We start from the raw sequence: 25140 nt of genomic DNA, 5'->3' as shown, positions 1-25140 counted from the left end.
CACAGCACCTGGAGGGAGAGGTTAACACAAAATACAGTTTCATTAAATAAATGAAAAATACGGAGTGTTATTTGACATTGGTTTGAAGCCTGGGTTACCTCCTGGGCTAATAAATTCTCTAAATATAATGCCCATGGCTGGATCCAAAATTAATGAACAAATAAGCTACCGATAATAAAATATTTTCCCTTTATTGAGCACTTACCAAGTCCCAAGCACTGTTAATATGCAGAAAGGACTTAGAAAAGTGTCTGGCACTCACTACATTTTTCTCCTTTTCTTTATAAGCACCATCATGTTTGGCCCTACAGTTACCTTCTGAGGTAACTATTCGTTTCTTAAGTGAGAAACACGCTCAGAGACATTGTGTCCCCTGCCTGAGGTCACACAGCTGGCAGATGGTTCCATGTTTATTTTGCAATGATTCCCCATGTGAATTAACCAAAATAAGATTTAGAACATTTTTTCACTTTCATTTAGATAAAACTAGTTTTTCTTTTCTGATTACAAACACGTGTGTACTCTCTCAAAAAATAAATAAGACACCACAGAAAGTGAAAATCTGACTTTTTAAGACTTCTTTTTCAAGACTCATGGTGACCCTGCCCACAGGGAGCAGGACTTGGAAAATATGCTCCTTATCAGCTCTTTCCCCTACGTTTTGTCTCCAGGTCAAGGGATATATGTATTCCACAAATGACGTTTCTTTCTAGAGTCTTCTCTCCCCACTGATCTTCAGAGAGAACTGGAGGGTGTGGAGATGATAAAACTACCTCCACCTCCCCCCCACAAACCACACTACACCCCCCGACTGCATTTCCTGCAAGGGTTTGTTTGCAGTTCCACAGAGTGGCCTTCCCCCAGCCAGGTCAAGGTTGTTTTCTGAGCATTAGTTTCTTATTGGGGTTTGTGTGCAATAAGGAAGTTGTCAAGTGAAACTGTTTTTTCCAGGGTTGCTGAGCTAAGCCTCCTCTCACTGGCGGAGCAGGAAGCAGTGCTGGGATGGGCGGTAGCAGGTGGAGGCAGGTGGGCCACCCTTGGCCCTCAGATTGGCTGCACACGAGCTCAGCTCCTGGGAGGTGTGATATATGAGTCAAACATCTTCTGAGACGTTCTGAAAATTGCCAGCAGCAATTGCAGCTTCTTCTCTCCCTCATCAAACACAACTTCCAGCCAACAGGGAGCAGTGCCTCGCACAGAGCACCCGGCTCTGAAATTTCCAGCCCAGGGTGTCCTAGGACAGGAGTGACTTCTGTGGTCTGAGGTTGGTTGAACAATATCCTCTCCTTTGGGGGCTAGAGCAGTGGATAGGTCTCTTGGGTTCCAGAAAGGAGTATAGACCCATGAGTCAGACCCTGAATCCAGTCCCAATTCTGCTTCTAATTTGCTGGATCTCCATGGGCCTCAGTTTCCTTATCTCTGAAAAGAGGGAGCAGGGTTCAAAGCTCAACTGGGTGTCACTCAAAGAGCTCTGAACCAACTTTTACTTAAAAGCTCTGAACTCAAGTCCCAACTCTGCTTGTTAGCTGCCACCCTGAGCAAGGAACCTCACTTGCTTGGGCCTTAGTTTCCTTATCTGTGTAATGGGGCCAGCATGACATACCTCTCCTGCTGGCTTCCCTGACGGGTGTGACAGACTTTAGGTGAAGGTACATAGTCAAGGAAACCTCCATATAAACAGAAAGTGTTATTACCTATGCCTGGATTAAGGTTCTATGATTTTTAGGGTTCTTGGAAGTTAGCCCAAGGACAGGAAGATCTTAGGAAAAGAGCTCTGGTGGCCTGCTGCTTCCTCTGACAGGGGTTTAGGGGGTTCGGGGTTGATTGTAACTAATCTCCCTGACCCATTCCTCATGCAGCATTGATGTCTGTGGTCTTAGATAGAGGACAAGACGGGGCAGGGGCACCTCTGGGGCACAACCTCTAATGTGGATCGTTTCTGATCTTCAGCTTTGTGAAAGCCGCCCCCACTGCCCCACCTCAAGTCTGCCCCACAGTGCCTGAAGGTAATCAATGTGTTTGGCGGTGACAATAAGGAGCAGGCAAATGGTCAAACTCCACCTTTTTACACTGAGCTCAGGCAGAGCCCACATTTCCACCAGTGCCATGTGGCTTCTCAAAGGACTCCTATGACCCAAGGCTGTGTTAATGCAGGTGTTGTGGGGCTCCAGATGTCAGGACCTGGCTGGAGCTCTCTGTCCATCCATGCCTGGGTCTCACGTTAAGTGCATAAGGACCAACTCGGGAATATCTAGGGAAGGGTGTCCAGGCATGTGGTGGGTTGAGACACAATGTTGTTTGAGGGACCACCGAGAGACCTGGGCAATCGGGGTGATGGGCTGGAACAGAGAGGACCCAACAGGTGAGGTGACCTGCCCTCAGGTGTATGAAGGATACCGCCACCACCAACTTCAGCTCAGCCTACGGTGGACTTTGCTTAGAATCCAGGCTGGCCATAGTGGAACGTTCTGCCTTGAAGTTGGTGAGTTCCCACTGCAGGAAGTAATCCAGCAGAGCTTGCAAGTCTACCTGCTAGGAACGTGGCATAAAGGATTCCCATACTACAGGAAGAGGCTAGGTACTTCTCAGGTCCCTTTAACTCTAGGAACCTATTAGGGACCCCACAAAAGAGAGGGGTTACCATCTGACTGAATTGTTACCATCTGAAGCCTGGAGGTGGACATGGGACAATGGGTCCTGTGGAGAGGGAAGAGATGCCTGCTTTGCCCCTTCTCCAGTCCTCTGGGAGCCCCTCACTACTCTGTTTGTGGGGAGGGGAGAGATGCAGGTGGGAGCTGCCCCAACACAGGAGCCCAGGTTGGAGGGTTGGGCTCGGCCAGGCACGGCTCGCACCCCTGGGGGTACTGAGTGCGAACGATGGCCAATGACCGTGGGACTGCCTATGCCATGAGAAGAAGGCCATGAGCTCAGGGTGCAGCCTTGTGCCTCCAGCTGGCTTCCTGCCCAGGGTTCTGTGAGCTGCCCTGTGTTCACAGTCTGCCTCTGGGGCACAGGTGTCTATACCGAGTACATGAGGACCTGTGCACAGCTCACGATGTGTGTGTGTGTGGATGTAGTAATCTCCATCGATGTGAAAGAGCAGATTTGCTCCCCTGTACGTCTGTGCATGTGCACATGTGCATGTGTGTGACCATATTTACAGGAGGCCATTCGGTGTAGGAGAGAGAAGATAGATTTAGATCTGGAGAAGTGGATTCGTGTTCCATCTCTCCGCTTCTGGTCAAATGTCTTAACGGTTCAGAGCCTCAGATTCCCAGGGTTAGCCTGTCTGATTCACAGGTACGTGGCAAAGTTTATAGGAGATAATGTAGATGAACGTGTTCTCTGGACGGGTGTGGCAGCATTAAGGTGGTTTGTGCACATCTGTGTATTGTTTATTTGTTCACAAACACTGAGAGCCTCCCAGGCCCTGGCACTCAGCAGGGAACCACACTGGCTTGGTCTTCTCTCATGGAACTTAGGGAGGGCTGATGGCAAGCAACAATTATGACCTTGGTCATGTAATTATTCCCTTACACTTGGGACAAGATACATGCAGGGTGTTCTGAGTCCGTGTAGGTCTCAGTGTGCATGTGTGTGTTCCTGTGACACAGGGGTGTCCATGGGTGTTGACTGTGGTTCCACACGTGTGTGTCACACACTCTCCTGCAGAGCAGCTGGTGTGAGTGTGTAGCAGGTTGGCTCCTTGTTAAATAAATATCTGTTGTATGAAGTTTAGGAGTGGAGAGGGGGTGTGGCATAATATTGCTATGAAAGTTGTTAGATCAGTTACAGAATAACACGGCCAGATGATTACATAAGAGAAAAGTACATAAATGAGGTCAGCATACAATTTAGAAAGTAGACCAAACACAGCAACTTACTTGGGAAAAGTAGGCAAACTTCCTTCTCCAGGGTCAGCCTCACGTGCTTTCTCTGGTTTGTCATGTCTTATCAGAAGTCCCGTGATCTGTAGATCACTTGGGAATTTCTGAGCTAATTTGAACTTGGCTCTAAAATCCACTTTCTGCCAAGGCAATAAATAAATTTACAAGAACAGCGGGGTTTCCATGCAACAATGGTCTGCTGCCATCTTGGGGTGACTGGACAGAGTGGGATTCCCCAACAGTCAGGCCAAACATGGGTGGGCACCTTGGGAAAAAAACAAGAAAAAAGAAGAAGGAAAAAGGAAGTCTTGCTTTGGTGAAATCTGGATAAGAAGAATTTTGCACTCAAAAAGTCTAGAAAGGTTTAATTTTGGCACATATAGAATAGGGGACATTGTTAATATTAAAGCACAATCTTCTCAAGGGTTAGTGACTTCATCAATCTGAGGGCCCACCATCCACAGAGAGGGGTTTTCAGGTGTCCCTGGAGGTGGGTGGATTTGCCCTCTCTGGCCAGCCACACACTCTCAATCCCTGGCCTAGACTTGGAAGACAGAATGTTTAACATACTCCAGAGGAGGAGCAGCTAGAGAGATAGGGGGAGAGCTGGGCTGAGCTTAGTCACAGCCGCCTAGAGAGGAAGGGGTCACAAGAAGGAAGTGAATGTGGTGTCCAATGCTGCGGCACCTTTGGGGAGGATGAGGAATGGGACGAGGTCACTGGATTTGGAATCAGGAGGCCTTGGGAGATCCTGGAATCTCTCTTGGTTGGGGAAACGCCGGGATAGCTAAGGCTGCATGCCCCCATCCTGCCCTCTCCCTGCTGGGGCTGGGGCTGGGGCTGCAGCCACTGCTGCTCACGCCTCCCTCTGGGCTCAGGGCACTGGTTATTCCAGGGAGGGGCTGGCCAAATCAAGGCAGTTTTCTTGAAAAAATATCAAGAAGGCAAACCATTTGCTGGTGGAATTGTGTTGGTGTTCTGATGGGAAGCAGCAGTGGTAGGAGGATACTGCGGCCATCAGCAATGGTGAAAACCGTTTCCATAGCGATGACAGCTTTTTAAAAGATCACTGCGCCTCTCCTCCCGTTAGCTGGCGAGGACGCCCCGGCCCTCCCTGCATGGGCCACCTCCAGCCACCCTATCGCAGGAAGAGGGGCTGAGATGAACAAGGGTGTCCTGTGTGTTCGGCTGGTTTTGTGCTTCTGTTATTGAACAGCTTCTCTGCCAACACCATTCTATTTGCCCTGACCACAGGGACATACAGAAAAAGCAGAGAGAACCCAGAAGCTGTTCACAAAACATTTGTGGCTCACCTTACTGTGATCTTAAAATCAAATAGTCCTTCAACCTAAATTTATCTTAAGATCATGTGCTTCTAAAGAGAAAGCAGGTAGCGGGGGACTGGAGCATCACTGTCATTCCCAGGTACTCACATCCCCATTCTTGCCCATCTGAAGACCAGAACGTTCTCTGCGAGGGTGCACATTGCATCTTGTTCATGATTATAACCCCAGCACCAAGCATAATTCCTGGTGAATAGTGGGTGCTTATTCAGTGTTTACTGAAAGAAATAAATGGGAACAAAGACAAATATTTTCCTTTATAATTTCTTCTCCTTCTCCTACCCTGCACTGTATTTCAGAAGCACAACTGTAAGGCAGCCAGCCTGTGAGGCTTTCAAGAACATTAGTCCATTTCCGTATAAGGCACAGGCGTACAGGGGCAGGGTGAGTGGGCCCACCGGTCAGCACTGCTAGCCACCAGGGCAGTTGCCAGTGGGCCTCTGCTAAGGGAGCTGTTTGTTTTGGTTGTAGCCCAATGGAGAATCAGCAGGGCCTGAGGAAGCCTCTGGCAGAGAGGAGAGCTGAGTCTCTGGACAAGTCGCAGATCCCCAGGAGCGACTCGGAGTCGTGCAACTGCCGGTGCCTCTCCCTGACCACTGGCTCCTCCAGGAGGTCACTTCGCCAAACGGCCAGCGATAGGGCCAGATGCACTGAGAGCCCAGCTCAGTCTGCAGAGGATCAGGTCACCCAGGAGGCAACCCTCGCTCTAGGGGAGGCAAGGGAGTTTCTCCCCAGTGAGCAGAGGCCCCCACAAGACATCAAGAAGGACAAGGCCCAGAGATGGGCCCAGCAGGGGTGGCTGAAGACCTTGCTGAACTTCTTCCTGAGGACAGGCCCTGAGGAGCCCAAAGAGAAGGGCAGCAGAAGGCCAAAGGGGAGGGAGGGCCTCCCCCAGCCCACAGAGCCCCCCGAGGCACCAGGGGAGCCAGCCCTCGGGAAGAAAGCCCACGACAAGAAGGCCTGCTGCAACAAACATGGTCACAAGAAGCATGTTGCCAAGGAAACCAAGGGGGCTGGAGGCCAAGTGACGGCTGCTGCCTTGTGCTTGGCGGAGGATGACCCAGGCCCGGCTCACAGGGGTGAGCAATCCCCACTGTTCTGATGTCACTCCACTGCCCCACCCCAAAGGGCCAGGCTGCTCTAAGCTTGCTCCTCAAGCCTTTCAGTAGAGGGGACATGGAAGCTGTCAGGGACAGCACCACTGTGGCATTTCTTTGAGGTAGAACGGCACTGTGGCCAGGAGCCAGAGGTCAACCACTTGCGGCGCCACCATTCACTAGCTGTGGCTTGGGGCCACCAGCTTTCCTCTCTGAGCCTTGATTGTTTTCACTGATAAAATGGAGCTAAAATAGCTACTGTGTCACGGGGTGGCCGTGGCCTGTGTGGAAAGTGCTCAGTACACAGTAGCTGCTGTTAAGTACTCCGGTTTGAGGAGCACAGACCTAGGAGAAATGGGAAAGCAGGGAGAGAGGAGAGGAGGGAGCTCCCCCACACTGGTCCATATGTGGCTGCTGGCGTCCTGGTTCTAGACCTTGGTTCTGGACTTGGCTCCATCAGGAATAAACTTGCTGTGTGACCTCGAGCAAGTGGCTGCCCCCTCTGAACCTTTGATTCCTCATTTGTAAAATGAGGGAGCTGGTTCCCAAGGTGCTTTCCCATTCTGACTCCTAGGATTGTGGGGTTGAATGGCCCACTGGCACCTGGAGGGAGAGAGCTTTGCTCTACAGCACTCAAAACTCACTGTGCTTTTGATGAGGAGAAGAGACCCAAGGAAGCTCCAGGATTGGGGGGCATGGGGAGGGGGGGTGGAGCTAAGAGAGGTGCCTGGGCCGAGGCAGCCTCGTCTCAAATCAAAACCTTGGCGGGTTTCTGATTGTTTGGTTAAGCCCAGAGTTGGCTACAGTAGTGCCTGTTGCGTTGTGAATTCTGTGCTGTTTTCTTGTGTTGATTAACAAAGTTAGAAGAATGTCACTGACACACCCACACACCCACTCGCTTGTATGTGTTCCAGGTGGAGAACGTTCTGATTATCAGGCTTTTCTCATTGAAGGGGATGGTGCTGGAGTGTCAGACGTTTCTCCCCAAGCCACAGGCCACCAGCAAGAAGAGGAACTCAAAAAGCCTGATGGTGAGTCAGAATCTCTAGTGTCCTTGCTTGCGCCGGGGGTAGCTGTTACTATCCAGGTGGATTGCTCTGGAGGATTGCTGAGACCTTGAAGGGGACTCTCAAAATACGTGCACTGATCTTTCCTGCCTCATCTGGTGCATGTAGCCATGTTGACTTATTTACAAATTTCACAGAAGGGGTCTCAGGAATTGGAAAGGCTGCTGCCCTATGTGTTAATGGTAATGAGACTTTTATTTTTGGTCTTTTAAAATTTATTTTACTTTAAAAAATATGTAGAAGAGTGAAAAGAATATTTCAATGCACACTTGCCCACTCACAATGGTTAACAGTCTGCCGGTTTGCTTCATACGTATGTGTATATAATTTTGTTATTAACCCATTTGGGGGTAAAGTGATGCTTCATCCCTAAACACTTAAACAGGCATCTCCAAGAACTAAAGACAGCTTAACACACAACCACAATACCATGATTGCTTTGAATAAATTAATAACAATACCCTATTCATCTAATTCGCTGTTAAAAAATGGACGTATTTTCAAAGATATGAAATTGGAGAAGCTATGTGTCTGTCGAAGAATAACTAAAAGGCATTTAGTTAGTTATTTTGCAGGATATTTCGTTATTTTACAGCTGATTATTTTCTCATGAGAGAGAATCAGCTGGTAGACTGAGTCAAGGAACAAAAGCCAAACAGGGAAGCCATGAGAGGGAAGTGGGGGGAGGGGGGAGGAATTAAAAACAAATAAACAAACCCACAGTCAGCCTGGGAACAGGGAATCTTGTTTGCATCTCGTTTGGTGTAAGCTGATCAGCTGGCAACTAGCAGAGGACAGTCTGGGCACATTGACCTTGAATAGGTTGACTGGGGTATCAAAGGAAACCACTTCTGTTGTTTGTGGCTTCTCCATGAAGACTTGGGAGTGTGGTTGAAGCGCCAATGTGGCAGGCTCTCTCTGTGTCATGCCTGCTGACGTCCTTCCATTCTCCACCTTACTTAGGCCAGGTATTCACCGTTTTCCCCACTGGAATTTTGCAGGTTGGTAGATCAGCATGAGCCTTGCAAAGTGTTTCTAAGCCCAGTTCCTCAGCTGATGGCCTTACAGCCTTCTGAGGGAGGTGGGACAGGGATTATGATCCACATTTCACAGGGAAAGAGATGAAGGCCCAGAGAGGCTAAGAGACTTACCTAAGGTCACACAGCTTCCTGAACCCAGAGTAGATGTTCATAGATCTGTGAAGTTCAAAGGAAATAGTGAGACAAAAATTGGATGCTTGGAGGTCTAACCTGAAATTTCTTGCATAAATGGTCATGCTTTAGCTTAGTACTCTTTCCTGATGGATCTTCCAACCCTCTGTCAGAAGGACCAGCCCCTGGGATGTGGTGCTTTTCCTCCCTTCTGTGGCCTAAGAAGCTATTTTAACATAGAAAGACCAAGTTGGTCTCAGAAGTCCAAGATAATCATGTAGAAAGAGTAACCAGTTGCATTTGCTTTCTTCTAGAGGATGCTATCATCCAGATGATAGTGGAATTGCTCAAAAAAGAGGGAGACGAGTGGGAAGAAAAGGTGAGGAACAGACTGTCTGTGCAGATCCCAGGGCACCCTGCCTTCTCCTTCTCCTCCACTGTCAAGCCCCACCTGTCCTTCCAGGCCCAGCTCCAGTCTGCCCCTCCCTGAAGCCTCCTCCAGAGCTTAGTCCTCCCCTGCTCTGTGCTCTGTCACCCCCCTCCCTGGGGCCACCCCGCAGCTTGCACAACCACAATACCATGATTGTGCTTCAACGGCTTCTGGGGACTTTCCCCTCTCCTCAAGGTCAGGGGCCTGACTCAGTCTCTCTCCTCTCCCCCACAGCAACTTCAAGCCCTTCAGACAGAGGGGGCTCCCCAAAATCCAGCACCAGCCTCCAGGAAGAAATCCCAAGAGAAAAAGTCCAGCCTCAAGAGAGCCTTTTCTCTTAAGAAACATGGCTCTGAAGAGTCCAAGAGAGTGGGGGCTGCAGATGTCTCCAGCCCAGAGACCCGGCTGCCCAGGAGGCCCAATTTTCTGCCCCTGTGTGTTGGTGGCCATCGGCCCTCCATCTCCAACAGCCTTGGTGAGCAGCCGTGGTGTTGCCATAGCAACCCTGCAGCAGCCTCCAGCTCAGCAATCTTCCCCAGGGCTGGGATTGGCCACTTTGAGGGCTGCTGTCTGTCCCCTTCTTTTGTGCTTGGCCCTGAGTAGTGTGGGGAGGGCTGTGGCAGGACAGAGGGGGTGCCAGCAGGTCACCTCCACACACAAAGCCTCGCTAAGGTCTGGGCACCCCAGCCAAGCCCTCAATGGAAATTGTGTTCAGGGATCCCTCAACCTTCCACATCTCTCCCCAGCCTCAGCTTCCACACCCTGGTGGGAGGAGGGGGGGTGGGGATAGTGTGTGCTGGAAGGAACTAGAGCTGGGTCTGAGCTGTACTTTTTATGTCGTTCCCCATCTCTGTGCCTCAGTTTCCTCACCTGTAAAATAAGATATTCCCCTAATATGTATCTATATCTCAGTCTTCACAGCCATCTTACGAAGTATGATTATTATCCCCATCTTGTGGATGAGGGAATGGAGGCTTGGGGAAGTAAAACAATTTGTTCAACATCACATAGCCCATCCACAATGGGGCCAGAGCAAGAAGGGAGAGAAGAGATCAGATTGATTGTTTCTTCCTGGGCATAAGGGAGGAACAGCCCAATAGGTTATGCTGGCCAGGGGAGTTCACACCTTACAAAGGAGGGAGCAATGCTTAACACCAAAGAGTGGCTCTCCAGTAGTGGAATTTCAGGACCCCTGGGGAGACATGCAGGGGGATTCTGCTCGTGATCCATTAATTCATGCCTTGGCATTAGGCATCTACTATTCAACTTGTGGATCCAGGCAAAACGGTGGAGGGATGGGGGCACCAAGGGAAGGAGGAGAGGGCAGCACAGGCAAGGAGAGCCAGCTCTATGGAAGTGCAGAGAGATAAGGGAGCTTGGTCTGGGCCGGTGAATCAGAGGCATGGCCCAGCCCGGCAGCTCACCCCCCACCCAGCAAGGCCTTAGTGTGACCTGGCCATGCCCCCACTTCAGAGTCCGTGCTAGCTTCCTTGCTTAGTGAATACCCTCAAACTGATATAACACACCCACCATTTCGTTTTGCTTCTCAGACTTGGAAGAAGCCGAAGGCCAAGAGACCTTGTCTATAGATGGTGGGAGTCCAAGTCCCTCTGAGCTTCCCACCCAGGCAGGCAGCCGGGGACCTGAAGAAGAGCTGCAGCCAGACATAGTCTCAGAATCCAGTCAGTACCCCACTCCTTTTCTCAGAGATGCCTTGGAAAACTTCTGGCCTGACTCCTCCACTTACAGGAGAGAAGGTGAGCCAGAGAGAGACAGTGACCTCTCTCCCTCCAAGTGCAGCAGGCTGGGGAGGCAGCTTGGGGTGCAGAGCACAGGCCTGCACCACACCGCCTGGTACCTACCCTGTCTGAGCCTCAACTGTAAATGGCAATAGTAATGGTGCCCACCTCGGTGAGGCAGACACAAGGGGATGGGAGGAAAGTGCTGGCCCATGGGGTGAGGGATCCATAGACGGTGTGATCTTTAGGACCCTGTGTTTGATTCTGGGCTCTGACCCCTTCAAGCTTTGTGAACCTAGACAAGTTATTTCATCTCTGGTCCCAGTTTCTTCATCTGTAAAATGGGGATAATTATAGTACCTACTTCCTAGACTTGTTGGAGGCTCTAACCGAACTAATGCCTATAAGGTATTTAGAGCAGCACCTGTTAGCAGCTAATACACATTAGCTGCCATTTATTTTTATTGTCATCAGGTGGCCCAGCTTGAGAACAGAGCCTCAGGAGAAGTAAAGCGGATAGGAAGAGGAGGTGGGGCTGTAGAAGGGATGCTCAACCAGTGGTAGCTGCTGTCATTATTATTATTATTTTATTGTTGGCGGAGCCAGGCCTAGAATTATATCCTTATTGTCAGTTCTGCTTGTCTGAAAACACTTTTAAAGAAGTTTATCTATTTATTTAGGCGGCTGGCCAGTATGGGGATCTGAACCTTTGACCTTGGTGTTATCAGCATCATGCTCTCCCAAGTGAATTAACTGGCCACCCCATAAAATACTTTTAAAGACCTCTGCTCACTGCCCCCTGCCCTCCCACTCCCCCACCTTGGGAAGGGCCCTGTTCTGCCTAGATGGCCTTGAGGAGCCTTCTCCTGGAGGCAGGGCGATGGCCATTAGTAGGCCCTCATTAGTGAACAGATGAGTGAGCATGTGTTCCCCTGCAACCAGCTCTGCCCTCAGGCCACCTCTGACAGCTTATTAGCACCCTAGAGGGACCAGGATGAATCCCCCAGGGAGCCAGCTGGGCCTTAGAAAATGAAGATTGACCATAGAAAAGCTTTTCTAAGCACTGAAATGTAAGCAAGCACTTTGATCTTTTTTAGAAGAATTCATCCAGAAGATTATTGCCCTACTCCGAGATCCGGAGGAGCAGTGGGGAGAGAAGGTGAGGAAGACACTGCAGATGTAACCCTGACCCTCACTGTGGCCTCTCCCCACCCTGCCTGGCAGAGTCACTTCCCTGCCCCTCCCCCAGTTCTACTCTTGCCAGAGCCCCAGCTCCAATCCCTCCTCCTTCCTGAAGCCTCCCCTGCCCACTGCAGACCACACTCATTTCCCCAGCGCTGAGCACCGTGCTCTTCTCTCTGGGCCACACCTTCTGGCCCACATCAGGTCTCTTTCCCCAGCTCACCTGTGATCTCCTCAAGGTCAGGGGCCCTGACTCAGTTTCTCTCATCTCCTCCACAGCAACCTCAAGTCCAGGAGGAGGAGGTGGCTGTAGAAAAGCAATCCTCACCCTGCAGAAGGAAGAACCAACAGAAAAAGTCCAGCCTCAAGAGAGCCTTTTCTCGTAAGAAATATGGCTCCAAAGAGCCCAAGACGGTGGGTGCTGCAGGTGTTGCCAGTCCAGACACCCCACCGTCTAGGAGGCCCACCTTTCTGCCCCTGTGTGTTGGTGGCCATCAGGCTTTCATCTCCTGCAGCCTTGGTGAGCAGGCATGGTGTTGCCATGGTAACGGAGACTTCCTCTAGGGCAGGGGCTGGTTGCTGCCTGGTGTGTCATGTGCAGCCTTGACTTTTGCTTTCTGCTCTGAGCAGGTGGGGAGGTTTGGCTGGGGGGAGAAAAGGAAGGGTCTGGGTGCCACAGGACCCACCACTTAAAACACAGTTAAAAACAAAGGTGCTGTGAAGTCAGTGCACCTGTACATCAGGTAAGTGCATCAGTCACCTGGAAAGCTAACAGAAAAACAGAGACCCAGGTTTGATGTAGTAGGATATGTGCTGAGCCTGCTTTTTTACTAGGGCAAAGCATGGGACCGCTGGCACGCAGCGATTCCCCTGACATTTACAGGGTGCCTACTGTCTGCCACTTTCACACACACTGTCTCATTTAACCCGCTTGCAGCCCTGTGAGATCAGTCTTATTACTCCCATTTGACATGTGGAGAAAGCTGGGTTCAGACAGGCTAAGTGACTTGGAAAGCCTTGCAGAGTTAAAGGGGAGTGGGGTCACTTGGTGGGACCTGTTTGTTATTTTAACTGTCCTTACTCCCAGACTGTGAGGAGGCAGAGGGGGTTGGTGGACCTTGAGGAGGCAACGAGAGCCCTGTGAACTCCTCTGAGGTGGGGCCGGGGTCAGGGAACTCACTGAGGAGCAGGGAAACCAGGACCCCTCTGGTACCGGTGCGTCTGAGCAGCTTTATGTCAGGACCTAGATTCAGCTCTGTGCGTGTGGATTTGAGACAGGTGTAAAACACTCACTCCAATGCTTTTTTGCCCTCAGATCCAGACGGTCTCAAGTTCCAGGAGCCCTCGCCTGCAGAAGCGAGACCAGTTGGGTTCTCAGAAGCACCTTCCTGGGCCAGGAGCCGCAAGCCAGAAGGGGGACCTCAGCCAGATGGAGCATGTGAATCTAGTTAGTACCAGCCCTGCTCTCACCTGGGTCCACTTCCGGTGCTTCTTTTTTGCATAGATTTTACAGGCTGATTAGGGACTAGTTCCAAGGAGGGAACTGGAAGGCAGCCAGCAAATTCCCCAGGAGACTCTCAAATGGGGCAGAGGGCATAGGCTTGGCCTTTAAACTGGGGCTGTTGGGGCAGAATTGCAGAAAGAGAGCCTTCTTTAGGTGGAGGACACCTGTCTGTTCTGTAGGATGTAACTTGAACCTCTCCCCCCCATAAGTTTGCTTGGCTATTCTACAGAAAATTCCTAGCTTGCTCCGGGTCTCATGACCAGTGGTGTGCTGGCAAACAGGCAGGGCAAGGGGAGCGGGGAGCCCTGATTCGTAGTGTTTGCAGATTTTCATTGTATAAATATTTCGGCCTTGGTCAATTTCAAGCTGCCAGCAGTTTATAACCACTGGCCCACACATTTCCTGAGTATTTACAATGGACTTACTATGAGCAGTCCCCGGCATACCACTGCTTATAACCCAAGTTGATGGTGCTTTCCTGCTGCCTCAGTAACCATGGCATGTCCCCTCCTGCATTCTGATTAGCTGCTCCTAGTTTCAAACTTCCATTCCTGACCATGCTACTCTGTAGCCTGGAAAAGGGACACTGGGAAGCCTCAGTTTCCCCATCTATCAAATGGAGTTGAATGTGGTTACAGGTGAGGCATGGTCAGCCAGAGTCCCTTCTATGTCTGTGAATGAAACCCAAACAAAGCTCTCATGCTCCAGTTCTAGTTGAAGGGAAGATTTTTTTTGTCCTTCATAACTAGTCTGTGTTCTGTGATTTAGAGACAAAATAGTGTCTTTAGTGGGCAGATGTGTTGCTGCAACACTTACTGTTGGAAGGGAACTGGGCACCGTCCAGCCAACAGTCGCTCAATCCTCCTTTACTGTCCACAGAGGAGCTCCTCATCCAGAGGCTGGTGGCGCTTCTCCAGGAAGTGGACGGCCAGCTGGGGACACAGGTGAGTGCCACTCTGTCCTCCCCAGGCTAACTCTGGGCCTCATCTACCCACAGCCAAGGCCTGGGTTCAGCCCCCAAGTCTGCATCTCTGGGCGACTTCGGGCATATCCATTAACCTCTATGAGCCTTGGTTTCCTCTTTTGCAAATGAAGGATAATTCCCTATCTGACTGAGCTTAGTGCATATATAGAAAATGCCAGATGAGGTAAACATTAGTTTAAAATAATATAATGCTCCTGTGGCTCCCCTGCCAGCCAGGACCTCCCCCAATCCAAATCCATCCTTGAAGTTCAGCTCACGTCCCCCTCCCTGGAAGCCACCTCCTGCTGATGTTAGCCCACCTGTCCTGCTGATCTCGTCCTCTGCTGTCTCCCTGCTGATGCTCTGTCTCGGCCACATGCTCTGGCATTTATATGGCCTCCAGTTCTGTCAAGCATACTGATTTTCCTCCCCTGCTAGATTGCCTGTAATGGAAGCTTCCCTGCCCTTGAAAAACAGAGTCCACCTGGAAAGATGAACACAGGTCATACGTGAAGAAAGCAGGCTGGAGAGGAGCAGTCAGCGTAGCCCACAGTGCTGCTGCCTTGTTTGCCCCCACAGTGCTCACCTCCCCACTGCCAGCACCTGCATCCTTCTGCCTGAGGGCCCAGAGCCTTTTTGCTACCCATATGGCAGGCAGAATTAACACCCTCCACCTCCTCGAGAGCAGCCCTCAGGCAGTAGCTGATGGGGGCTGGCGTATAAAGTCCACAGCTCCCTTGCCCGTGGGAGGCAGAACTCTGAGCTCCTGGGGTGCCCTGACGGGATGGAGCTCCAGCTGCCACCCTGTGGGCTGCCTTCCCATCCTTGTCCCAGGTTGCCATTTCCTCATTAATGTTTCCTGGCATCACTTAACAAATAAACTGCCTTACCCAAGTCCTTGTCTCTGGGTTGGCCTCTGAGGAACCAACCTAACACATGGGGTATTAAGGCCGGAGGAGCCTTAGAGTGGGACCAAATTTCATCTGACATCTACTCTGCACTCAACATTGTGCATAAACTGTCTGAATCACCCCCACCAACAATCTTGGGGGGGGATTTATTACGCCCATTTTACAGATGATCAAACAGAAGCTCAGAGAGGTCACACAGCTACTAAGTGCTGCTTAACCATCGTTGTCTGAGTCTAAAGACATGTACTTTTCCCCCCACTTTGTCCTGCTGCTTTGAGCTGGACCTTGCAGAACAGGTTCTGAGAGGCTTGGGGTGGTGGAGGAGTTTAACAAGGGGAGCTCACCCCAGGGACAATGAGGTGCCAGCCTGGCTGCCGGAGTGGGGGAGTGGATAGTGGGTGGGAGGGGTGTACCTGCTAGGAACAGTAATGGCCCGCTTTCATTTCTGCTTCCAGATCAGGCGACACCCCAGCTATAAGAGGTTTTTTTTTTTTTTTTTAATTTTATTTTGTCAATATACATTGTAGCTGATTATTGCTCCCCATCACCAAAACCTCCCTCCCTTCTCCCTCCCCCCCTCCCCCCCAACAATGTCCTTTCTGTTTGCTTGTCGTATCAACTTCAAATAATTGTGGTTGTTATATCTTCTTCCCCCACCCCCCGGTTTGTGTGTGTGTGTGTGTATGTGTGTGTGTGAATTTATATATTAATTTTTAGCTCCCTCCAATAAGTGAGAATATGTGGTATTTCTCTTTCTGTGCCTGACTTGTTTCACTTAATATAATTCTCTCAAGGTCCATCCATGTTGTTGCAAATGGCAGTATTTCATTCGTTTTTATAGCTGAGTAGTATTCCATTGTGTAGATGTACCACATTTTCCGTATCCACTCATCTGATGATGGGCATTTGGGCTGGTTCCAACTCTTGGCTATTGTAAAGAGTGCTGCGATGAACATTGGGGAACAGGTATACCTTCGACTTGATGATTTCCATTCCTCTGGGTATATTCCCAACAGTGGGATGGCTGGGTCGTATGGTAGATCTATTTGCAATTGTTTAAGGAACCTCCATACCATTTTCCATAAGAGGTTTTTTTACACGTTCTCAGACTCCTCCCTCAAAAAGCTGACCGCCATCCTGCGCAGCCAGGAGGCCCATTCCCCTGCACTGGGCAGGAACCTCGTCAAGAGACCCTACGAGTTTGACTTCATGTTGGCTAACAAATTTGCTGGCAGCGATAGCCTCGCCATCTGCACCCTCATGGGCCTAAGAGACCACTACAGTTACACTCAGTTCTCATGCAGGGAGCCCCAGCCGGTGAGAGAGGGTGGGAAAGACGGTGTCAACATGGCACAAGTGACAGCAGGCTCATGGGTGGCCTGAAGTGGGATCTAGTTACTGTCCTCTCCCCTCCCCTGCTTAGTTCAGAACTTAGGGTCCAAGTCAAATGCTACTCCTCACTGAGGCCTTCTGAGACAATTCTAAACCCCAGTGATCTTTTTCTTTTCCAAAACCTCGCTGATTTTACTCCATAATCAGCATCTTTATTTGGCTCTGGTCACCAGTTATAAGTATATTTTCTCACTTTATGATAACAGTATGGAATTTTAGACCGGCTACTGTCTTCGTTTGTCTTTGCGTGGCTTCCCAGTGGTAGACTGTCGTAAAATTTAAATAACAAAGTAAGGTTGTATATCAGATAAGGGGTGGCGGAGGTAGACAAGAAGGCTCCATGGGCTGCTAGGTTCTGGAAGGCTTCCAGGAGGCGGTCAGTCACTGACCTTGCCTTGCCTGGCTGGTTAAGAACAGCCTCTCCCCCGCCATCACCCCCACGGTTCTGACTGCTTTCATGCTTTTCCTAATAATCCCCCCACATTTAAGGCTATGAGACATTCCCTTTACAGATAATGCTTGTCAGTGATTTTTTAAAATTCTGCATTTTCATGTTTTCTGGTGGACTCTGATAAACAGATTTCCTCTGTCCTTTTCGAATTTGTTAGAGTTAACCTGTTTACAAACATTTGACCCAGATCTAGAGTGCAGAAACTATTGAATGAAGGTGTGACTTTAAAGGAATGCAATGTTCTGTTTGTTGGTTTGGGACAGACAGGACCAGAACTTCTACATCCAAGTGGTCCACTGGAAAACCAGACCCTTTTGCAATGATGTTACCACCACTCAAAACTATTCTGTCTTCCTCTCCTGGAATTATCTTAAGAAGCCTTTTGAGAAATCTGGTCTTATTTCATGATAGTCATACCTCGTCATTTGAATGCTCTGCGTTGGCTTGTTTTCCTGGTGGGAACTCCTCATGACTTCAGCCCTTAGCCCTCTCTTTTCTCAGCCTCACTGTCTTCTCCCTGGGAATGGGGATATTATGGATATTTTGCCCTCTTGGGTGGGTTAGGTCATAGTTTATGGAATGATCTGAGTTCTTCGTGGAGGATATTATAGAAACATCAGTTCTGACGTCCTTGGTAGCCCTAGCTCTATCTCTGGTTTTACTAACCACTCATTCATTCATTTGCTCACTCACTCATTCATTCAACCAGTAGATATTGACAGCCTCCTGTGTGCTTAGCTGTGCAAAGTGCTGCCAGGCTCTGGGGAAGGTTCGGCCTTCAAAGACTTCATGTGCTAGTGGAAAAAGACAGATGTTTACTGATGACAAAATTAAATAATAATCAAAAGCCAAATGAGTAGTAGCTGAGGTTGATGAAGCAAGTTGGTCCTGGGAGCCTTCCAAGAGGTGACAGGCACTGATTTTGACCTTCGAGGATGGGGAGGCAGTGGGGGCGGGGAGAGCACTGTAGGCAGGAGGTGCTGCATGAGCAAAGACTCAGCGGTGGGAGCAAGTGTGGGGTGTTGATGGGGTAGTGAGAAGTCTGTCGTTACCAGAGTGGGACCCACAAATAATTGGGCTATGGCTAAAACCTACCTTCTTTTTCTCCTACCAGAACATTACAAGTCCTGAGAGTCAGAGTCCAGATTGAAAGCTGTGCCTTGAACTCAGTTTCCCTTGAACTGGACAAACAATTGGCAGTGTTTGCTGGAAGAGCCTGAAGATGCTTCATGATGTCCCAATTCCATGCTTCACAAACATGACTGAAGACAGGAGCGGACAGCCGTTCTGTGTCCACACACCCTTGTCTGAGACTGCACAAAGCATTCTTCCGCGAAACTAGATGCAGAGGTCGTGTTGGAGGAAATCGGCACTGGACTGGGAGTTAGGAGACCAGAACTCTCTACCTGCTGTCAGACCCTGTGCATGTCCCCTCTCCTCTCCAGACCTTGGATTCTAGGCTGTCATGCACAAGGCCTACCAACATTTTTCTGGATGTTAGTTTTAAATGAGTCTCAGTTTTAAAAACACCTTTTTATTTAGTCTGTGACCAGAATATCCACATGCATTCAAAGAGCTGTGCATCTGTGTGTAGCACATCATTTATTCAGTTGGCCAGTAGTGCTTAATGCTCATATGGATTTGTAGGTGCGTCCCAGGAACTCTGCAGGCCCCAGCTAGGGAAGACCTGCTAGACTGGGGACCTCTAGTCTCAAAATTTTTCTAACCCCACGTCCTCTAATTCTATGACTAAAGAAATGAAGCCGATGCCTGGCACCTCTCCCATCTCATGGTGTTTGCTAAGAGTCAGTGAGAAAATGGATGTGAAGAGTTCTGCAAATTACATAGTACCATATCCATGTATGTTGTTATTCTTTATACAGCTACATCTGGGTAGTTTTCAGAAAGTAAAGGAGGGCTTCAGGCTGGTCTGCCATGGATAGTTGCACGGGCATTCACTTTTCAAAAGCATATTCTAGGAAGTGCTATTCACATCCTAGACATTGTGGATTTGTAGGTTTATGATGACAATTTTCCAGCTGATGGCAGTAAAGTGTCTTGAGAAAGGGACTCTTTTTTTCTTTGCACAAAGGTGGGATGTGGGATGTAGAAGCTCTGTCTTCTCCACAGCTGCGCAGTTTCAACAGCTTGACTCAGATGGGCAATTTGCCACATATCCATGAGTATGTGCAGGCCCTGACAGGGCTGTGAACAGGCATCTGACTCCCCTGGACATTGCGTGGAATGTGTGGCCATAGGAGAGAGGGTGTTAAAACCTGAATGGCAAACTGCATCTTGTTACCCTGTGGCAAGCACCATGGGGTGCAACTGAGGAGAGAGAGGAGCCAAGGCAAGAGAGGCCCTGGGCACATAGATGGGACTGGTCTCAAACCTGGGCAAAGTTTTAGGAAGTTCAACTAAACGTATTCTGAAAGTCATTTAGTTTTTATTGCTGCTTCTGAGGAGTTAGGGAGAGGTGAGTTATTTGTGGATTTATTTTATGCAGTGTTCAGGAACACAGCATCAAAATGTGAAGAGTGGAGCAAATTTTGAAATGAAGGTCAGGAACCTTCTGTACACAGGTTCTTATTTGGAATGATGTTTTTTAAGCTGTATGAGTATTTGTTATGAGTTCCAGATGCTGGCATCTGAGTCTCGTTTTTGTATTGTATTCTTTAAGAAATAAAGAAATTGACATGCAGAAAGGTATGATCTGGATTATTCACAATGCAGGCAAGACAGATATCCACCTGCCACATCCAGGATGGTCTGGTGCCTGCAAGTCTGTGGGGCCAGCCTCCTTGCCTCTGCTTGGGACTCTCTGGATTCTTTCCAGGTGTCCCATTCTTGGGGTGCCAACTCACTGAGGCAGTAAAAAAAAAGTGTCCTGGGCTGAGACTCAGGAGACCTGGGTTTTAGGCCAGCTGACCCCAGGCTGGGTGACCTTGGGGACAAGATACTTGACCTCCAGACCTGACATTCTATAATTCTGTGACTCTTGAGGTGACAGTTCATCTTATGTCTGAAAAAATCTGGGCCAGTCCTAATTCTACATTATTTCTTATTAGTCCCTAAACTCTGGTGCCTAAATTCTGTCACTCAGAACCAGGATAAAATTGTCAGAATACAGTGCCTGGTTTTTGGTGCTGAATGTGTCATATTCACAGAAAGGCAGCTAAGGACTCTGTTCCCTCTCTCAGATGACACACGAGTATCTTCTTTTCAAACCACCTTTCTATTCCCCAACCCTTGAAGTCTCATCATAATGGAGAGCGGGAAAAGGCAACATTATTATCCTCATCTCACAGATGAGGAAACTGAGGCTCAGAGTGGGAAAGTACCCTGTTTAAGGTCACACAGCCAGCTACAGACAGGACCAGGCCAGGAACAAGCTCTGAGAACTGTTTTGGTCCCCCCCCCCCCACATTGTCTAATCCAATAAATATTCAGCCAATATTTATTGAGCACTTACTATGTACTAGGTATGATGATAACTATGCAATACACAAATGCAAAAGGCACGGCCCCAGCCCTCAGGATGCTCATGAACCCCACTGGTTATGGGGATTTTGTGCTGATAGGACTGTAGGGGGGTGGGACGCCGCTGTGCAGGTATTGTTAAGAGTGGGCTTTCCTCAACTCACACAATGGATGCTTTTACAAGAGCACTGAGGTGCCCAGGAGATCCTGCTAATTTGAATGGTTTTTAAAGGGTGGACAAGTGACATCACAACATAATTGACCTAATTTCCTCCCTCTAAGTCAGGAGGCTAAGAGGGTGAGTCAGAGATAATGGGGTCAGTGGGGAACCAGTTGGGTTGCAGGCGTCACCAGGTCACAGGGAGGGCTGTGCTGTAGGCATCATGCAGACATGCTTGTTTGGAAGATAAAATAGCATCTGGCCTTGTCCTTAGCACTAAGTGACACCTCCCAATTTCAAAGAACAGTGGCTGGCATGTAAAAAACAATCCATTAGTGTTGATTACAAAAAAAAAAAAAAAAGATAAAAAGGAAGTAATTAGGGTTGCCAGATTTAGCAAATAAAAATACAGGAGCCCCAGTTAACTTAGAATTCAGATAAACAGCAAATAATTGCAGTATTAGGGAAATACTTCTACTAAATAATTATTCATTGTTTATTTCAAATTCAAGTTTGACAAGATGTCCTGTATTTTATCTGGCAACTCTGGAACTTATGCAAGAACAATTCTCTTGAGTACCTAAATACAAGCAAAAAGGAAATTAATCAAAGTGAAGGAAAATATGCAAGAGGATTTACTGAAACTTGTAACATAACTGACATTAAGAGCATCTGGGCTCTAAATACAGGTTTTGAGCTAAATCAATAGTTATTAAGTTTGATTCTCCTTGTGTTCCAGGGAATTGTGCAGTTGTACAAGACAGAAATCCTCTCTCTTGCTGGTTTCATGCCTCAGGGCTTCTGTGAACATTAAGACCACTCCTGGAAGAAAGGCCTGCAGCCAGGTGGGCCGCTAGGTCTGTCTCTTTCCCACTATGCAAACCTCCAGGTGCTTCCCTTGATTGGTTTGGGCCATGAAATCAACCAGAACAGGCAGAGAATGCAAGACACCTGGGACTTCGATTCTTCTCGGGCCTCACAAAAGTACATTTTGTTCCCTGAAATGACCCTGTCAAATGTAAACTCCACCGAGGCCTCATTGCCACAGCATGCCTCCCGCCACTGCCCCCCCCCACCCCCCAGCTTAAACTTGCACATGCCCCCTGTGTCCTCCGCAGGCTCCCAAGTCCAGTTTAGAGTTGTTCTCCGCCCACTCGCTCTGGGTTTTGCATTCCACGATTTGTTAACCAAATACGTCTGAGGCCTGTGGGCAGCCTGGCTGGGGCTGGATGTTGTCCTCTCTTTCGGGAGCGGCAGAGCTAATTTTTTTCTGGACAAGCTAAAACACTTGTGGCTGAAGGTGTCTTTCTCATGGAACGTTTTCACAGAGGTGTGAACAGCAGGCCGAGAGTCTGCCCTCATTCCTCTTGGGGGAGGGAGGGAAGGGACATCTGACCTCCCATTTTCTCGACAACCACACCAGGACTGGGGAGATCCAGGGAGGCTGATCTCAACACGGCTGGCTGCACCACATCATCCCTGGGGAGCTTTTCGAGATCCGCTGCCCAGGCTGCCCGCCAGACCTGCTCCTTCAGGTGACCCTAGTGACCAGATGAGGGGGAGTCCAGTGGCTCTAAGTCGAGCCTTTAGTACACTGTGAGAATTAAAAACAACAAAAAAGAAGAACTTGGTCTCTTGATACCTTAGGAAACAGGAAAGTGTGACCTTGGCTCAGTCCTACCAGAGTCCAAGAGTTTTGCCCCGTGGGCTGGATCCTGGGGAGGCCAGGAGTGATCTGGCCCACCTCCGAGCAGCAGACTGGGACTGGGGCTGGAGGAAGGGCCAGAGCTCAGTCAGCCAGGAGTGGGCTGAGCTGTGTGCTCTCCAGCACTGGCCAGTGCTGACATCCATCAGTCTGTGCAAAGCAGGGCAGTGGAAGGGCTGGAAGGATCACAGGGAAGCTGAGAGTCTGTCAGGACCAGGAGAGGCTCATCCGGAGGGAAACAGACCCTCTGCACCATCTGGACTGGCAGTGGGTGTCGCCCCTGGTCCCTGTGTAGGAGCAGCAGAGAGCATCACAGTGCAGTGAGGAGAAGGCTGGGCCTGGAGGTCTTCAGGGTCTCTCCCGTTTCAGCTCAGGTTGTCTCTCTTGGTTCACAGCTTCCTAGGAAAAGGGCACAATTAATCATTTCTGGGTCTCCCATCTAGGAATTCCCTAACCTTAGTTCTACCAAGGACATCTCTTACAGTTTCATACTCCTTGGGCAGCCCTGAGCAAGTAGCCAGGCCCCATGGAAATTGGAAATCTAGATTTCCACCAAACCCCACTTAGGGGGCTCACTTTATTATACAAAGGTCCTTTGCTGCTCTGCAAATGGAATTCTCTGGGAGGTGATAACAAGGTGTTTGAAACATTATTCAGTTTATAACAGTTCAATGGACACTTGGTTTTTCAGGCAGAGGGTGGAGGTAGAGTGGCCTCCAGATCACCAAGTACAGTTGTGCAGAATGTACATTGTACAAGGGTCTGGTGTCATATAAAGGGGTAGGCAACTAGTAGACCTGTATGTCTTTGTATGTTATTTGTACAGTTTTATAGCAGTTGGCAGTCAAGTGTCTCATTTTAACAAAATCAGTATAGTGTGACCATTTTCCGGCTGCTGGCAGTCCAATTCTCCAGGAAGGGACGCATATTCTTAGTGCACAAGGTGCCACAGGGGCGAGTGTTGACCTTGACTGTGACCAGAAAAGGGAAGGTGGGGGCAGAAATGAATCAGAAATGAACCCAGGGGTAACCACAGCACCCCAGGACAGTATGAGCAGTATCTGCCCTATGGAGAGACCTTGGGGAATTCCACACCTCAGGGCAGCTGTATTCCTGGATCCTGCTGGGATGAGGCCTGTAGGTGACCCAAACTGTCTCGGAAGTGGAGAGCAGAGGGAAGTCGAGTGGGCAGGGAGCAGACCTGGATGGGGCAAGCCGAGGAAGCTCATGTGAGGGGAAAGGAGATAAAAGGGGGAATCAGAAGACCTGAGTTCCAAGCCCTGCTGTGTGACCCTGGGCAAGTCACTTGCCCTCATCTGAGAAATTGGAGGAAGACACCTGCAGAGCTCATCTCAAAGAAATGCTGGGATGTGGACTTACACATTCTTGGATAATTCAAATCTGTCATTCTGTTGCTTAAACCCTGTGATGACTCCCCAGCACCACACAGGAAGTCCAACCTTATTCGCATGGCAGCAAAGCCAGCCTGACCTCTCCCTAGAGGTCTCCAAGTTCACCTCCCTTCCTGCCTTCTTCCTTGCAACTGTGGTAACTGCTTGTATTGACTGTGCTGTTTCCTGGCTCTGGGCCATCCCAGGTGCCTGGCTCATCCTCCTCGCCTCCTCCAGGAAGCCTTCTCTGAGGACCTCCACCTAACAGAATGAATCAACTGCCTCTCTGTGCTCCTGTCCTATCGTAAGCCAGTGGTTCTCAAACTCCAGCGTGCATTTCCAACTCACCTGGTGGGTTAGATGAAGGACTGCTGGGCTCAGCCCTAGTTTCTTATTTACTAAGTCTGCGGTGGGCCCAAGAATTTGCATTTCTAACAAGCTCCCAGGTGATACTGATGCTGCTGATCCTGGGGTCACATTTAGAGAACCACTGGCCTAGGCAGATTTCTACAACTGGTCTATTCACATGTTATTTTCCCTCCAGTCAACTGAGAGCAAACTAAAGGCTGTTGTATCTCCAGTGTTCACCAAAGAATTGGGGCTAACTGAAGGTTGGTTGAATAAATATAAGTTAATGAATACAAGAGTGCTATGAAAGAAAAATGACTAGAAACGTAAAGTATTATATATCAGATAGATTAAAGTCAACTTTCGACCTGAATGAAAGATATCACTGGCTATTTGCCATGTGTCACCACTGTTGGGAAAAAATAGGAAAATGGTTAGGGCCCCTCAGATGTTCAGAATCTTGCCAAGCACTTGCTGTAAATATCCTCAGGTGTTCCTTGTTACTGCTTAATATAATTGTGTATGAGCACCCAGGTGTCCAGGGTTATGGACTTAAGCATAAAAGACTAACAGCTCTGATCCACAGCGCTTCTCAGAGAAGGCGCTAAGGTAGTTGTTCCTGGATCTGAATAAATCCTGTTCATTTTTCTTTACCCACGGCTCCCAGGACCTTTTTTTTTCTATTACCTAGCTCACAGACCTGTGTGTGGAGGGTTTGTGACCCAGTCTGTACAACAGACTCGAGGGGTCTGTAAGCCCTAGCTTTATAGTCACGCTCAGTGTTAGGTTTTGTGCTGTAGGTGCCTTCTAACTTCGTCTAGAGTGAAGCAATGCCCTGGACTATTTCATTGCATATGGGGTTCTGCTGTGTGATTTTGTTGGTGCCTTCACTTCTCCAAGCTACCTCACAGGGTATAAAGGTAATTAAACGTGAAACA

General features: G+C 49.1%; 1 protein-coding gene across 1 annotated transcript; it reads left to right on the top strand.

Annotated features, from left to right (window-relative positions):
• Window positions 1-5705: 5705 nt before the first annotated feature.
• On the top strand, window positions 5706-18268 carry BNIP5 (BCL2 interacting protein 5). Its single transcript, XM_063098285.1, has 12 exons — window positions 5706-6309; window positions 7242-7358; window positions 8860-8924; window positions 9210-9450; window positions 10526-10657; window positions 11812-11873; window positions 12176-12410; window positions 13212-13343; window positions 14280-14344; window positions 15731-15756; window positions 16364-16592; window positions 18233-18268. The coding sequence occupies exons 1-12, from the start codon at window positions 5706-5708 to the stop codon at window positions 18266-18268; spliced, it is 1944 nt and encodes a 647-aa protein (XP_062954355.1).
• Window positions 18269-25140: the final 6872 nt, after the last annotated feature.

Source organism: Cynocephalus volans, chromosome 5 (assembly GCF_027409185.1).
Source record: "Cynocephalus volans isolate mCynVol1 chromosome 5, mCynVol1.pri, whole genome shotgun sequence".
Lineage (NCBI taxonomy): Eukaryota > Metazoa > Chordata > Mammalia > Dermoptera > Cynocephalidae > Cynocephalus > Cynocephalus volans.
This window is presented reverse-complemented; position numbering and strand designations above follow the sequence as displayed.